General features: G+C 46.9%; 1 protein-coding gene across 3 annotated transcripts in view; it reads left to right on the top strand.

The window, feature by feature from the left end:
* The window catches only part of zeb2b (zinc finger E-box binding homeobox 2b), a 72633-nt gene extending 58753 nt beyond the window's left edge, over window positions 1-13880 (top strand). For 2 of the 3 annotated variants that reach the window (XM_084004326.1, XM_084004325.1), the window contains 6 exons: window positions 1569-1757; window positions 2664-2878; window positions 5386-5494; window positions 5756-7788; window positions 10117-10297; window positions 11743-13880. In XM_084004326.1, the coding sequence (XP_083860452.1) occupies window positions 1569-1757; window positions 2664-2878; window positions 5386-5494; window positions 5756-7788; window positions 10117-10297; window positions 11743-12317 (3302 nt within the window). In that variant the 3' untranslated portion in view covers window positions 12318-13880. The remainder of the gene's footprint in view (window positions 1-1568; window positions 1758-2663; window positions 2879-5385; window positions 5495-5755; window positions 7789-10116; window positions 10298-11742) is intronic. The other variant, XM_084004327.1, reaches the window with a different exon arrangement.
* The last annotated feature ends 1994 nt before the right edge of the window (window positions 13881-15874 follow it).

Raw genomic sequence — 15874 nt, 5'->3', positions numbered from 1 at the left:
TGCATGCATATTCTGGGTTATTAAAGGGTGGTGTTTTCATGGCGATCGAAGCGAGCCTCAGTGTGTGTTTGCGTCCCGTTGCTGCCTACTCCTGGTGGAACCCAAACCCTACCTGCCATTTTTCATTAAGCCACCGGCGCTGAGCCCCCCTCCCTTCCATGATGTCATCCTGGCCACCCTGACGATTGGCCCCGGACGCTGTTATGGCGAACGAGCGCGCCCCACAGAACGCCACGCAGCCTCAAAGCCCTGCTTTCAGCTCTAATCACCATTACTTCTCTGTCCGCGTCGTGTTTTCTTCTTCTTTTCTCTCTCGCAGCGAATGTTTTCCATTTTCGCTAAGTTTTGGAAACAATGCTGTGGCACCGCGGTGGAAGCTCGCCGCCACTCGGTCACATGTGATTTCATTTAAGGACATGAGCAGTTTGATCACGTCGCCGGTGCCAAAGCACACTGTGATCCAGGTGATTTCCTCCTCGCTGGAGGAGCGGCGCTCGTTTCTCCTTAAAGAAACATTTACATTCATGGTTTTCATCCATGAGCATGAAGAATAAATACCACTAAAAATCACAAGCTTCACAATTAGCTGCGAAGCCGCGGTGGGCTAATGAGAGCGCTGGATATTATCACGCTTATCAGAAGTGATCCATTGGCACCGATGACATTTGGGTGCCATTTTTGACAACCGCACATCTTCTACCTTGACCTTTTGCAAATTGGACTGCAAAGTCATCACGGCGAACAAATCACTCTTTAAAGCTCACCTTGGCTCGCCGTCTAAACGGCTAATTAACAGGATGAAGTCTGATGAGACGTCACCTCGCCTTTTGGTTGGATGGGAGCGACTTTCTCCAGGTTGTAAACAGTGTGTGTGTGTGTGTGTGTGTGCCGTCCCCTTGACTAATGAAGGCTGCTGATTTCTTTTAGCTCCGGTTTGTTTTTGGAGGCAGCTATCTCCACGCTGCAGCTGAAGACTCTCCCTGAAGAGAAGGGACGGGGAAATAATTTGAGAAACGCATTGTGTGGCCTCAGCACTTTGGCTGGCTTAAGATACATTCTGCTCACTACGGCACAGCATGTCTGTCTCTTTTCTTTTTGCTCTGGTTTGTGGTTTGGCCCCGGTAATCTGTTCAACACAGAATCCACAAAAGCTACATCTTTGATTGACCTTATATGTGAAAGTGGATACGCAGAAACGTGGCTCTGCTGCTGATTAACGCTGGGCTTTTATGTATATACTGTACATATATATAATATATATATATATGTGGGGTTTTCATGAGTAAATGAGGTCAGTGAAGTCTGACACGTTGCTTTCAGCAGCTCATGGTAGCGCGTTTATCTGACTTCTGGCCGGATTAAGTTACGATCTTATTTTAGCGGCGTGGCGTGACAAGCAAAGCAGTAATTTAGACGTATTCTCCCCAAAGCACGCTGTAATGTTTTAGGGTGGCGGTCCTCATGGCGTTTCCACCATGATGTTCCCAATATCCTTCTGTAAGACATTTCTCAGGGGAAGGAATGAATCCGATTAACCCCCCCTCTCCCCCTCTCCCCCTCTCCCCCAGTCAAGAGCGTCGATTGCACTTCAGAGTTCGAGGACTTTTTCTCCAAGCGGAAGCTGGACGACGGCGACAGCCACGTGGTGAGCATCGCCGAGTACCTGCAGCGGGGCGACACCGCCATCATCTACCCAGAAGCCCCGGAGGAGCTGTCCCGCCTGGGCACGCCGGAGGCCACCGGTCCAGAGGAGAACGGTACGAGTGCTGCCGGGGAGGGGGGGCGGGGTCAGGTCTCCTCAGAGAGTCATGGAGGGAGTGTTGGGGCGAGACGTCAGACGCTTTCTAAACTTAGCCTCCATGAGCTGCCAGACGCTCTTTATTACCACATCATTTAGAGCATATTCAAACTACTGATGTTAGTCAGAGACTTTAATTTTGTACTATTCCTTTAATAGTTATTCAACCAGCCGAGCATGCTCAGCCGACCCCCCCTTGTACAGCAAAGGTTAAGAACGGGGGTCCGGCTGAGCAGCAGCTCTTCCCGCTGACACAAGCGGGCAGCTGTTGGTCCCACAGATTCACCGGATGCCTTGGTGTTTACCTACAGTCTTAAGCAACAGCTGGGCAGGGGCCTGAAATCAGATAGTGCACCTCTGAGCCTGGGGGGGGGGGGCGGGGGGGTGAATCGGAATGAGCTCATGATTCATGCCGAAGACATGATGAACAGTCAGTGGGAATGCTTAAAAAGTGAGGGTGTTTAAAACTCTGGGGAAGGTGTGAGTGTGTGTGTGTGTGTGTGTGTGTGTGTGTGTGTGTGTGTGTGTGTGTGTGAGTGTGTGTGTGTGTGTGTGTGTGTGTGTGTGTGTGTGTGTGTGTGTGTGTGTGTGTGTGTGTGTGTGTGTGTGTGAGTGTGTGTGTGTGTGTGTGTGCCTGCATGCATGTGTGTGTGTGAGGAGCGGGAGGAGGTCGTGGTCCGGCGGATGCCAGCCTGACACCGTGGCTCTCATGTGGAGCAGATTGCACAGATAACTCCCATACCACTCTGGGCAGCCCGCCCGTTAGCTGCCATTGATTCGCTGACCTTTTGGCCCGCTTTCCCTTCCCCTTCCTCCCTCCTCCTCCTCCCTCCTCCTCCTCCTCCTCCCGCTGTCTCCCGTGCAGACCTGCCACCTGGAACGCCAGATGCCTTCGCCCAACTGTTGACCTGCCCCTACTGCGACCGGGGCTACAAGCGCTTGACTTCGCTGAAGGAGCACATCAAGTACCGCCATGAGAAGAACGAGGAGAACTTCGCCTGCCCCCTGTGCAACTACACGTTTGCTTACCGCACTCAGCTGGAGCGGCATATGGCCACGCACAAGCCTGCAAGGGATCAGGTTAGGAGGGTTTTCATCTTCTCCTCTGTTTATCCTCCTCCTCCTCCTCCTCCTCCCCAGCTCATTTCTAATGTGCTCTGATCCCTCAGAGAAGAGAGATCATTTTTTCTGATTGGCAATCATTATTAATTTTTCATGGCATTTTGAAGATGCAGATCCTTTAATGGTAATAACTTTAATTGAGGCCCTAAATGGTTTTTTGATGGCCCTCCCTGATATAATTTTCCAGTCTCGTGTTCACGATCGAATGATTGTGTGAATTTCCAATTTGGAAAATTTTTATCAGCTCCTTAACTTCACTTCACTCCTGGCCTTTAATGTTCTTCTGGTGCAGCCTGCAGTCATAGCACTCCATCACCCCCCCCTCCTAATTTCATGGACTGCATAAACATCTGTGTATGCTGGGACTTTCTGGAGCGATTTCCATCCTATATGTCTGAGATATAATGTGAATCTGCTGGCAGTGAGCATGAATCACCTTAAAGTCCTGTGAGGTGAAAACACATCCAGCAGTCACGGCTGTTTAACTCGCTTGTCAGCTTTAAGTTGGAGATGCGCGGAGAGATAGATTGTGGCAAAAAAATGTTTGCACGCTTCCTGAGTTTGTGCACATTAGGGGGATAATTATAACTTCTCAGTGAACTGAAATTGAGCAGTAATTTTCAAAGTGGATGAGTCTGTATTTGTGCTGCAGGATGTTTGTAAGACGTCTAGAATGTCCCAAAGAATTCATTGTCAGAATCACGTCGATTTTAGATTTTCTCCCGGTCACGTCGAGGATGATGACATCATCGCGTCGGTGCTCTCTGAAGCTGAGTGACTCAGACCGGGAGCTGATTTGATCAGATGTCAGCAGCCAGCACTTTCACCTGATCTACCAGCTGGGTGTAAACGTGAGCAGATGGGCCGGCCGAGGAGCCTCCGTCCCAATCCTCATATTACAATGCCGCTGCCGCTCCGCGCCGCAGTCAATGGCCAGAGACGGCTATTCAGGCGCCGCGGGGCCTTCCACAAAGCCAGCGGCCCTGATTTGTAAATGAGCGCCGGTTGTTTAGGTGGTAATCCTCGGGATGAGGTCGAGGTGACGTCTCACTCCTCCGTCTCTTTGTCCTGCCACTCATGCTACCTCCACTCTTTATTTTTACACGTGTCTTCATGCAGAAATGTAAAGTAACCCGTCAGATTAACATCCAGAATAATGTCCTGATAGGTAAACATGTGCTCCGCTCTTCTGTCTCCTATGTTTACAAGCCTTAATGCTCCTCCTCCTCTTAAGCAATTAGCTGAAATATGACTAATTAGAGGTTATACATATGCAAACATCCAGCCGGGTCCCGCCCACAACCAGCAGCGGTGGCGTTCACGCACACAACCCGCGCTGCCGTTCACAATTAAAGCACGGAGCGATTGTGTCTTATTAGCAGTGGTGGCGAGACTAAAGTTTAGCGGGCAGGGGTCCTCAGGGGGACGTAAGGGGTGGCGGTGGAGGGGGGGGGCAAGCAGCTGTTGCTGTTTGTTTATGCAACTCAGCAACATACGAGCGGTGGGGTCCCTCTCCGGCGCTTGGCGGGCCCCCGACTCTCCCCGCTTGATCTTTGAAGGTTGGGGCTGTTTGAACAATTCCTCCCAGTCCTCCCAGTGTCCTGCGCGCCACCATCTGTCTCCCCAGGAATGTGGGGAGAGTCAGCACACACCCCAGCATTTGTCAAGGCTGAACTGGGAGGAGGGAGTCGCTGCGTTGTTCCCCCAGCGAGCTCACAGAATACCAGCCTCCTTTCTGGATTATTTACTAACCGTTTAACATCTTTAACTCCCACTTGGAATTAATTGTTGGTGGATGACGAGCCAGGTCTGCACACCCGGTGTTGTTGTTGTCGCTGGTATTATATAGTTTTCCTTTTCTTTCAGACCACAGGCCTCGTTTGAATTGCAAATTTGATGGATTGCAACTGATGTTTACCTTTGAAGAGAGAATCAAGGCCGAGCCTATACGCTCTGTTCTTTATGCTGAGATTATTAAAGAGACGTTTAAAAAAAAGAGATGTAGAGACAGTTGTGAAGAAGTACAAAGTGTCATTGAGATGGTGTGAATGCAGGTACGCAGGGCAGCGGAGCTCACAGACCACTGTGAATACCTTTCAGACTGATTAGGCCCCAAATTAATGAAAAGTAGATCAGATCAGAAGGCCGCTTCTAATGAAGGGGAAACGCTCTAAAAGGACTCTTTTCATTGATTCTATTTTCTGGGCTGCCAGATTCTAAAGGCATGCCTCCGTTGGCCGAGGAGCCAGGAAATTAAAAGGTATGCGGTGATTCTCTGTTATCGCCGCTCCACGGAGGAGGCAGGAGAAAGCCAAGATGCTGCGCTGGCGACCGGAGCTGGTTGGCTTGTTGCTTGTTGTCATGCCGACCAGTTGTGATTATTTACTGTCTCCCCCCCCCCCCCCCCCCCCACCATGGTGTTTGTGCATTTTTTTTCAACGTGAATCTCTCTCCTTCTCTCACAGCACCAACTGCTCAACCAAGCGGCCGGAAACCGCAAGTTCAAATGCACCGAGTGTGGCAAGGCCTTCAAATACAAGCACCATCTGAAGGAGCACCTCCGCATCCACAGCGGTGAGGAACACCATTCCCTCCCAGCTGCTGACGCACACTCAACTATCAGCAGCCTTCATCTCAGTTAGTAGTTTGTCAGGGACGCCGTCCAATAAACCACTAAACATTCATTTATTCAATTCATTCCTGCACTGCATTCCATGTATATTGACTTATTTTATTTATCTTGTAAAATCTTCTTTACACTATTTTTACAAATTAAACGTGGCACAATTACGTTGAAAATGTTGATTTTAATGATGTCATCGTTTGTTGTTCCAGGTGAGAAACCGTACGAGTGCCCCAACTGCAAGAAGCGCTTCTCCCACTCGGGCTCCTACAGCTCCCACATCAGCAGCAAGAAGTGCATCGGCCTGATCGCCGTCAACGGCAGGATGCGCAGCAACATGAAGACGGGCTCCTCCCCCACCTCCTCCTCCTCCTCCCCCACCAACAACGCCATCACCCAGCTGCGGCAGAAGCTGGAGAACGGCAAGCCGCTCGGCCTCCCCGAACACAACAACCACCTGAGCATCAAGACGGAGCCGCTGGACTTCGACTACAAGCTGATGATGGCGTCTCACGGGTTCGGGGCTCCCGGACCCTTCATGAACGGCAACATGGGAGGCAACAGCCCACTGGGCATCCACCACAACTCCACGGCCCAGAGCCCCCTGCAGCACCTGGGGATGGCCGGGCTGGAGACCCACCTGCTGTGCTACCCGGGGCCGCTGGGCAACAACCTGAGCGAGGTGCAGAAGGTGCTGCAGATCGTGGACAACACCGTGTGCAGGCAGAAGATGGACTGCAAGCCCGAGGAGCTGTCCAGGCTCAAGGCCTACATGAAGGAGCTGGGGTCCCAGGTGGAGGAGCAGAAGCAGCAGCTGACACAGGCGGGGGCTCAGCTCGGACTCCCGCTGGTCAATCACAACGGCGCCACCAAAAGCATCATCGACTACACGCTAGAGAAGGTGAACGAAGCCAAAGCCTGCCTCCAGAGCCTGACCACGGACTCCAAGAGGCAGATCAGCAATATCAAACGGGAGAAATCCAACCACATGCTTGAAGGCAGCGTGGAGGAGAAGGTGCAGGAGAACATCATGTTTACACCTTATTCCTGCCAATATTGCAAAGAGAGCTTCACCGGGCCGATCCCGCTGCATCAGCATGAACGCTACCTGTGTAAAATGAACGAGGAGATCCAGGCTGTGCTGCAGCCCAGTGAGAACTTGATGCCCAGCAAACCAGTGCTTTTCATGGAGAAGAACAGCCACTTACCCTCCTCCATGCTGTCTGAGAAGGGCCTCAGCGGGCCCATGAACCCCTACAGGGACCACATGTCCGTGCTGAAGGCTTATTTCGCCATGAACATGGAGCCCAACTCGGAGGAGCTGCTCAAGATCTCCATCGCCGTCGGCCTTCCTCAGGAATTTGTCAAAGAGTGGTTCGAGCAGCGAAAGATGTACCAGTACGGCACCATCAGAACCCCCCCACTGGAGAACCGGCACAACATGGACATGGTCCTCGGACCCAACAACAACCACTCCCCACCAAAAGACTCTATGGCAGCTAGGTCCCCGGTGTCTCTCATGAAAGCTGCCGACCGCATCACGTCCCCCTCCATCGCCGAGCTCCACAACAACGTGAACAACTGTGACAACCCGCTCAGACATTTGAAAAGCCACCAGTTCGGCGGCGGCGGCGGCGGAGGAGGAGGCGGAGCCGCCAAACCCACCGGTGACAAGTTGGACCACTCCCGCAGCAACACCCCCTCCCCGCTGAACCTGTCCTCCACCTCCTCCAAAAACTCCCACAGCAGCTCCTACACCCCCAACAGCTTGACTTCTGAAGACCTGCAGGCCGAGCCGCTGGACCTCTCTCTGCCGAGGCTCATGAAGGAGCCCAAGCACGCACTGACCGTCAAGAGCCGGCCCAAAGTCAACAGCATCAGCATGGACCACGGCAGCATCCCGTCCCCCCGAGAGCACTTCGAGGAGCCTCTGAACCTGGCCTATCTCAAGAAGGAGTTCTCAGCCTCCACCAACAACGGCAACCTGGAGAAAAGCACTAGCCCCATCTTCGGCATGAACCCGTTCGCCGGCAAACCCCTGTACACGTCACTTCCCCCGCAGAGCGCTTTCCCCCCGGCCACCTTCATGCCCCCCATGCAGACCAGCATACCGGGCCTGAGGGCCTACCCGGGCATGGATCAAATGGGCTTCCTACCACACATGGCCTACACTTATGCAGCAGGGGCAGCTACCTTTGCCGAGATGCAGCAGAGGAGAAAGTACCAGCGGAAACCAGGTTTCCAGGTAAATAAGCCACCTGTGGTTTTGTTGAAGCCCCCCAGGCTCTCTCAGAGTCTCTGAATGATCTGAACTCATTTGTGCACTAATTAGAAAGCACTTCAGAGTCGGGAGAGAAGCTCTCCTCAGGTAGGCTGACCTGGAGACGGAGACAAACAGCTGTAGTTAGAGCCCCGTTCCAACAGCTTTAATGGATATTTCTCATCATCTATTAATCTTATTAGTCCTTATCTGTCCAGCTTCTCAATGTTGAGGATTTATTTCTGGGCTGTTTCTGATTATCTGCTGATTAATCAAGGATGGAAATATAATAAGTTGCAGTCGTATTTGTATTTTCTTGACAGCTGTCAGAGTCTGAATTAATGAAACCGAGAGTTCAATAAAAAAACGGTTTAATTTTTACCCAGAAAAAGGTCCAACTTAAACATTAAAGGACATATTTGGCAGCAAATATCAAACAGCATCAGGTTGAAATGAATAGCAGGACCGGTGTTGGCCCTGAAACGTCCTCTCGGTAGAGAGTCCTAATTGTTACCACTCTCCACTGTAAATTTCACCCTGCTGTGTGTGGAATACATTAATGCTCGCGACTCTTCCAGCCCTGGCCTGAACTCACATATTTGTTATTAAATATGGGTGAAAGGCCTTTGTGGAAATGACAAAGGTGAGCCCGGGAGCCGTGCACTTCTCTCAAATCTCCCGTCGCAACTTTGCTGCATTTTAAAGAGCGCTGCAGCCAAAATGAGCTTCTACATGTGGATTAATAATGCACAGTCTCCATGTTCATTACCACTGAGTGCTGAAGGCTGTTTAACATAGAGGGAACCATTTTGATGAAGAAAAAAAAGTATTAATAATGTTTCCTATTCTAAGTTATTAAATTAGATTTTAAAAATACAGCTACAGGCGTTTAGCTGAATTGATTGCGGAGTGATAGTGGTCTCTTCTTAAACACAGTGCCCACGTTATCACACACATATGCATCGAGGCCGGCCATTATGGTGCACCTTCTGATTTTAATCATTATATGAGTTTGCAATTTCAAGAATGGCTCACTGTGCTTCCTCTAATGTCGGGATATTGTTCCCCATCAATTCATGTTTAAGACTAATCTTCATCATAAAAGAGAATTTTAAAGGAATCTGCAGAATTAACACTAAATGAGACCACACTCTGTACACCATTATGGCTGGGTTTCATAATGGGGAGCACGTCAGCTACAGATGGATGATATTACTGCACGGCCAGAGTTCCAGAAGAAATCAACGCTGGGAATTAAAGATGCATGAGAACACGAAGCCCAGTGTGATTGTTTGGAGCTTCGGTTTACCGTTTTAGTCAAGTGACACGCCGGCTCTTCTGTTAATATTATCATTTTATTTCTAGAAAAAACAACATTTATATACGGCTGCAGTATTACAACATTTATTCCTAAAATACTTTGTATTTTAGGAATTAAACACATATCAGAAACATTTATTTAGCTGAGATTTTTTTATTTAACCTTTATTTAGCCAAGATTTCTTTTATTATTATTATTATTATTATTATTACCTTTATTTAGCTGAGATTTTTATTATTATTATTATTATTTAACCTTTATTTAGCTGAGATTTCTTTTATTATTATTATTATTATTATTATTATTATAACCTTTATTTAGCTGAGATTTTTTATTTTATTATTATTATTTAACCTTTATTTAGCTGAGATTTTTTTGATTTTATTTACCTTTATTTAGCTTAGTTTTTTATTGAAGCTTTAGTTAGCTGAGTTTTTTTTATTTAGCCAAGATTTCTTTTATTATTATTATTATTATTATTATTATTATTATTATTATTATTATTATTATTATTATTATTATTACATTTATTTAGCTGAGTTTTTTTATTTAACCTTTATTTAGCCAAGATTTCTTTTATTATTATTATTATTATTATTATTATTATTACATTTATTTAGCTGAGTTTTTTTATTTAACCTTTATTTAGCCAAGATTTCTTTTATTATTATTATTATTATTACATTTATTTAGCTGAGATTTTTAAATTTTAATGTAACCTATATTTATGCAGGTAATCTCTTTGAGAGCCAGGGTCTCATTCACAGGAGAGATAATCACATTATGATGTTTTAATTCACATAAAGGAAGCAGCACGTTGCATCACATTTAGCGTTATGGTTCTAAATAAATAAATATATAAGTGTATATATTATATGCTGAAGCTAAAGTCGATGATGTGTGACTTTCTTCTCTTAATACAATGTGCTCCGGGCGTCACACTCATCCTGCTCTCTGCCGTCTGCTTCTCTGGTTTGTGTTTTATTCTGAAGGGGGACCTGCTCGACGGTACTCCCGACTACATGTCAGGGCTGGACGACATGACAGACCCAGACTCCTGTCTGTCCAGGAAGAAGATAAAGAAGACCGAAAGTGGTATGTACGCGTGTGACTTGTGCGACAAAACATTCCAGAAGAGCAGTTCCCTTCTAAGACACAAATATGAACACACAGGTATATACTGTTCTAGACCCTTACTTTAAACCCCGTTGCTTTGTTTATGTTTTAAATGTTTGTGTTTCCAAATCCTCTCACTATGAACTTATATTTATATTCTTTATGTTCCCCTTCCTCTTTCTTCCCTTCTCTGTTTGACCCCTATCTGTAAATCTACAGCTAACCTGCTTCTTCATTGACAGGGTTGAGATGCCAACGCATGCCTAGACTATTAAGAATGACAAACTTGTGATGTGTTTGACGTTTTGTGTGTTATTGAAATATCAAGAGGAATGTTATTGAAAAGCATAATCTGTAATTAATGGAGGTAGGCAAGCAGAGGGAGCCATGATTTCATGTCATCGTGCTCTTTATTTTCCCATCATATTAACCATTTTACCATCTGAAAACGCACGTCATTCACCTCCACGTAGAGAGGCAGTTATCGGCGGCGTTATCGGCGGCGTTATCGGCGGCGTTATCGGCGGCGTTATTGGCGATAGATCACATCAGCAGCAGAGAAGAGCTCAGAAGCTTCAGAGCTCCGATAACGACTCTTTCATTATAGTTATTATACAGAGATCCTCTTTCTGGAGGTTGCATCATTTATTTTATCCGCTATCTGTAGCCGAGCGCTTTCTGCAGCCTTCATGTTATCTGCTCACACATGAAAGGGGGGGGGGGGACGTCAGAACAGCGCTGGAGACGCCGGTTATCTCACGCTTTCATGTCCCCGCTCATTTTCACTGTATGACTCTGAAGTGGTGGGACGGCCATGTTGGACACACCGATCCCAGGCTGTTGGCTGGTGGAGCGGCGTGTCAGAGGGGGGTCATGTGATCTGTGTGAGGCAGGCGGCCATAGTTCCACACGTGCTGCGCAGCAGTGCATGAGAGGGAGTTTTTTAGCGGTAACGCTGGATGTGAGAAGTTGATCTTGGTGAGCAGAGAAGCCGTTACAAGCCAGAGGACATTCATGCAGCCAGACAGCTTCTGGCCTCGCGTCATGAAACATCTCACCCCGCCTTCGCCGCCAGCTCCGGTTTCTCATTCCTTGGCATGTGGAGCGTCACATTCAGTAGACGGAGAATGGAGGCCCGGCGTCGCCGTGAACTCGTGTCGTTAGATCAGCAGGGTAACCCTCCTCGGAGCAGATTACTTTACTGCTTCCTGTTTGTTTGCTTTGCCGTATTTATTTATGATGCATCCATCAGGCCTTAAATACGCCGCCGTGGTTCCTCCATGCTGTAACCACGGGAGGGATTTCCATCATGTCGGCCCGTGAATCTGAATCAACAAGTGGTTGATTTAACGCGGCGTGATGTCATCGTCCTCCATGCCATCCGCTCCATCATCTCTCCTCAGCCTTTGCTTCTTCTTGTGCCTTGTGTGTGTGATGTGTTGTAGCAGCAGGACGAGCGACAGCCCACTCACCTCCCCGCTCTCTGTTTTGTGTCTCTGCAGGAAAGAGGCCGCATCAGTGCCAGATCTGCAAGAAAGCCTTCAAACACAAGCACCATCTCATCGAGCACTCCAGACTGCACTCGGGGGAGAAGCCTTACCAGTGCGACAAGTGTGGCAAGAGGTTCTCCCACTCGGGCTCCTACTCGCAGCACATGAACCACCGCTACTCCTACTGCAAGCGGGAGGCCGAGGAGCGGGAGGCGGCCGAGAGGGAGGCCCGCGAGAAGGGCCACCTGGAGCCCACGGAGCTGCTGATGAGCCGGGCCTACTTGCAGGGCATGACTCCTCAGGGCTACCCGGAGATGGCGGCGGAGCGCGAGGCCATCCTGAGGCACGACGCCGTGAACGGAGGGATCAGAGAGGGACGCAAGGAAGTGGAAGGAACGTACGCCAAGATCGGGCGGAGGGACGAGGAGTTCGAGGAGGAGGAGGAGGAGAGCAAGAGCATGGACACGGACCCGGACACGTTGAGGGACGAGGAGGAGAACGGAGAGCACTCGATGGACGATAGCTCGCTGGACGGCAAAACGGAAACCAAATCGGATCACGAGGACGCGATGGAGGACGGCATGTAATCGGGTTTCGGAAAAGCTTCCCATCTTAAGAGTTTAAGTTTCTCTCTCTTTCGGTTCAGTATTCTTACCTGCTCGGCTTGAAACACCGTGTTTTGAGTCGTCGTGCACGTGCCTGAAGCTTCCGGGAAGCTTTCTTTGACAGACTCCTCGAGGGGGAAAGATGTCTGCCGAACAAGACATGGACTCAAAAGTCAATCTGGAGGAGGCGTTGAGGGAAGGAGGCATGGGTTTGTGAAATAAGCTGCATTATGCAAACCGAACAATGAATAAATGAATACATTTCAAAAAATGTACAGTACTAAGGCCTAAAAATATGTGTGGTGCTAACCTCCTCAAATAAACCCCCTGTGTTCCATAGTATTTATAGCACAACTAGTGACTTGTACAAATTGCACTCCGCTTCTATAATCATGAACAAAAATAATAAAAAGTATTGCCTATGTATATATTTATACAGTGTTGGAAAAAGAGCAGTGGTGTCTGCACTCCAGTCCTTCGATATTACCTTTGTTATCACCGACCTACCTACGGTGTCGTCTTTACTTTTGCCACAAACATCTCCAGCCACACTATTTCAGGCCTCCGATCAACGTCACATGAAGGAATTCAACAGCAGCAAAGACTGAATGGAGAGGATTTTTTAAGAGGATGAAGTTTTAAAGAAGACCTTCATTTTAAGGGAAAATACAGTTTATGAACAGATGGTATGAGGAGGAGGAGGAGGAGGAGGAGGAGGAGGGTAAAATGAAGGACGAAGCCTTTGTAAGGTGTTTTTGATAAGAAAAAAGAAGCCTTATATGCAAACCTTTTAACCTGTGTGTTTTCTGCAAGTGCCACCCTCGTATTGTGTAAAAGGAAGGTTCATTTTGTTCACCAGCTTCAGTATTATGAAATGGTTCACGTTGTTCTTTGAGGCATCCGTGTCAGTATTAAGACTTATAGGCAGCAGGTCCTTAGTTTACATTATGTTGTGCAATGTTTTCTCAGTTTCTTTGTCAGTATTACACCAAACCATTTCTTTTTCTTTTTTTTTGAAAACAAACAAATTGCATTCATTTTATAGGTTGAAAAAAAAAAACATTATTTATGTGGCCCATTTTATATTTCCTAATTTTATTTATTTCATACTGTTGTGTACAGTACTATAGTTCTTCAATATATAGATATATTTTAGTAAAAAGGAACATGGTGTCGATCAAAGGGGCAAATTTTACGTAAAGAGAGCATTTATTGTGTTTTGAAACATTGTGAAATGCGAAGTTTAATCTTATTTTATTTTATTTCCTTTATTTTCCAGTTACTGGAAAATTCCAAATTTGGGAACTTTTATACAATTGTGAAAACACTGTATTTTCGACTGAAAAATTCCACTTTCTTCATCTTTGTTTCTTTTTTTAAGCTAAAAAAATGAAGAGGGACTGTTAAATACTATGTATGATATCATGACTGAAGAAGAATCTTTCCTGAAATGTCTTTGTAAAAGTATTATTGAATTCTTAATTTGTAATTTCTCTTGAAAATGACCCTGCTCGAATAAAAGTAGCCAAATTACAGAGTACCAAACCCTCAACGCTTCATGTTTATTCACACTGAGGTTTGCTGGAGTCGCTTTTCTCCCAGAGCAGAAACCTGGAAGTCCTTCTCTTCTCGTATTAAAACCACGATGCTCCTCATTATTATGTTAATTCCATACAGTTTCAATTCTCCTTCTTCAAACGGATCACAGTGAGCTGACCCCGGCTCTGCTGCTGATTAAGTCTCATTGGAGTGAAAGCAAACACACATTTCACGTCTTTCACCTGGATCTGTTCACACGTCACACCGAAGCACCAACAAGGACAGACATGATATATTATTGTTTCTTATTGTCGGCCATTAAATCACCAAAAGCAACAAAGTCTTTAGATTGGAGTCCATCACAATTATAACATGAGCACTGACCAAATAGTGAAAATAGTCCCCAATAAATGCACCTTTTCCTCTTGATTTAAAAAAAATAAAATAAAAACTACAGTGCCCAGCTGTTTAGGGAGATTATTAAACCCTATAAAATGTAGTTTTTTATGTACTTTTATGGGATTTGTTGACAGATACAAAAAGAATATGTATATATCTATTCAGATTCAGCCCTAAAATACTTTGTATATGACAACACTATTTCCTCAATTCATGAACATATCTCCCAGTAGAAACATTTAATGACTGATTGGTAATTAATATCTTCCTCTGGGTTTTACTCACACAAAGACATGTTTCTCCCATTTTAAATGAAAAAATCAAACGGCAGAAAAATGCACCGACACGGATTCATTTCAACATTCACAACACTTTCTCCTCGTGAAACTTTCTGCAGGCTGACAGGTGGACTCCAGCAGCGGAGTCCTTCTCACTGAAGGAGACGCTCCACTCCATTAGCCAATCACGCGGCGTTATGGAGATTGGAAGCAACATCAAAAGGCCGAGATGAAAGCGCTAAAGGTTGAGCGATGCCAAACATCAGAACATGCTTTGCATATTCCAATTTTCCTATCGATCGGCGTGCCGTCGGATCATTCGCAGACCATCTTGCAGATAAAAGAGCGGGTCTTAAATGATTAGCTGATGAATTTGATAATGTGCTGTGAACCGCCTGAACAATTACACATGCAGAAAAATGAGCACACGTGTCGGGACCAGCGAGGGGGGGATCCTCTGGAGGGTGTCGCCGCCGCGTTTCCATTCTACATCTGTAGACGAGGCTGCAACTCAGGGGAAGGTCAAAGGTCGAGACGAGAGGAGAGGAATGACATTTACCAGATTATGTGGAGGGATCACACCTCTCCTCCAGTTCTTCCCCTCGGAGGAGGCAGAGCAGCTCCTGCCGTCCCGCCTCCTTGTCTGTTTGGATTCCAGTTGTCACTCTTTGAATATTGGCTGATACTGATCTATGGATCAATACTGTCTGAGACTATTAGCCCGGCCGCGGAGAAGCAGGGCTTTTAATTGCAATCAGGCTGCATGGTGGTGCCCCGAATTGATTTTACTTTGACTGAAGCCTAATTTGAAAATGCATACAGACAAAATATGAACTGTTGCTCCATAAACATTGAATCAGAAAGCGACTGAATTCATTTTCTGCATCTGCAGCATCGAGCGCTTTAAAGCCACGTAGACTCCAGAAACGTTCACTTTCTGAAGCTGAAACCCGATCGGCTCCCTGCGCTAAACGCGGTGATCCTGATCCGCTCTCATGTGAAACGGTGTCGGGAGTGTTGCCCGCCTCAGAGAACATTCAAAAGGGAGGAAAAACAACAACACGAGCGTGTAGCAGTAATTCATACCAGTGTCATGCAGCCATATGCCTGGGCCAGATTGGTGGTGTATTTTGGACAGCTGAGCTCTAATGATTCACCGCTTGGCCTTGTACAGACCAAAGCTAAGTGTACGTTTTGCCTCAGGCTACTCTGCTACCTCCACAGACACTTAGTAGTAAAATCCTCTCGTTTGCATCCGAAACACTCCTCCGTCTTGTTGTATTCCTCTTCACTACCTGCACCTCCCTCCGGAGGCAAACAGGC

The sequence above is a fragment of the Eutrigla gurnardus genome (genome assembly GCF_963514095.1).
Source record: "Eutrigla gurnardus genome assembly, chromosome: 24".
NCBI lineage: Eukaryota > Metazoa > Chordata > Actinopteri > Perciformes > Triglidae > Eutrigla > Eutrigla gurnardus.
The sequence above is the reverse complement of the archived record's forward strand: the minus strand, read 5'-3'. Positions and strand labels throughout refer to the sequence as shown.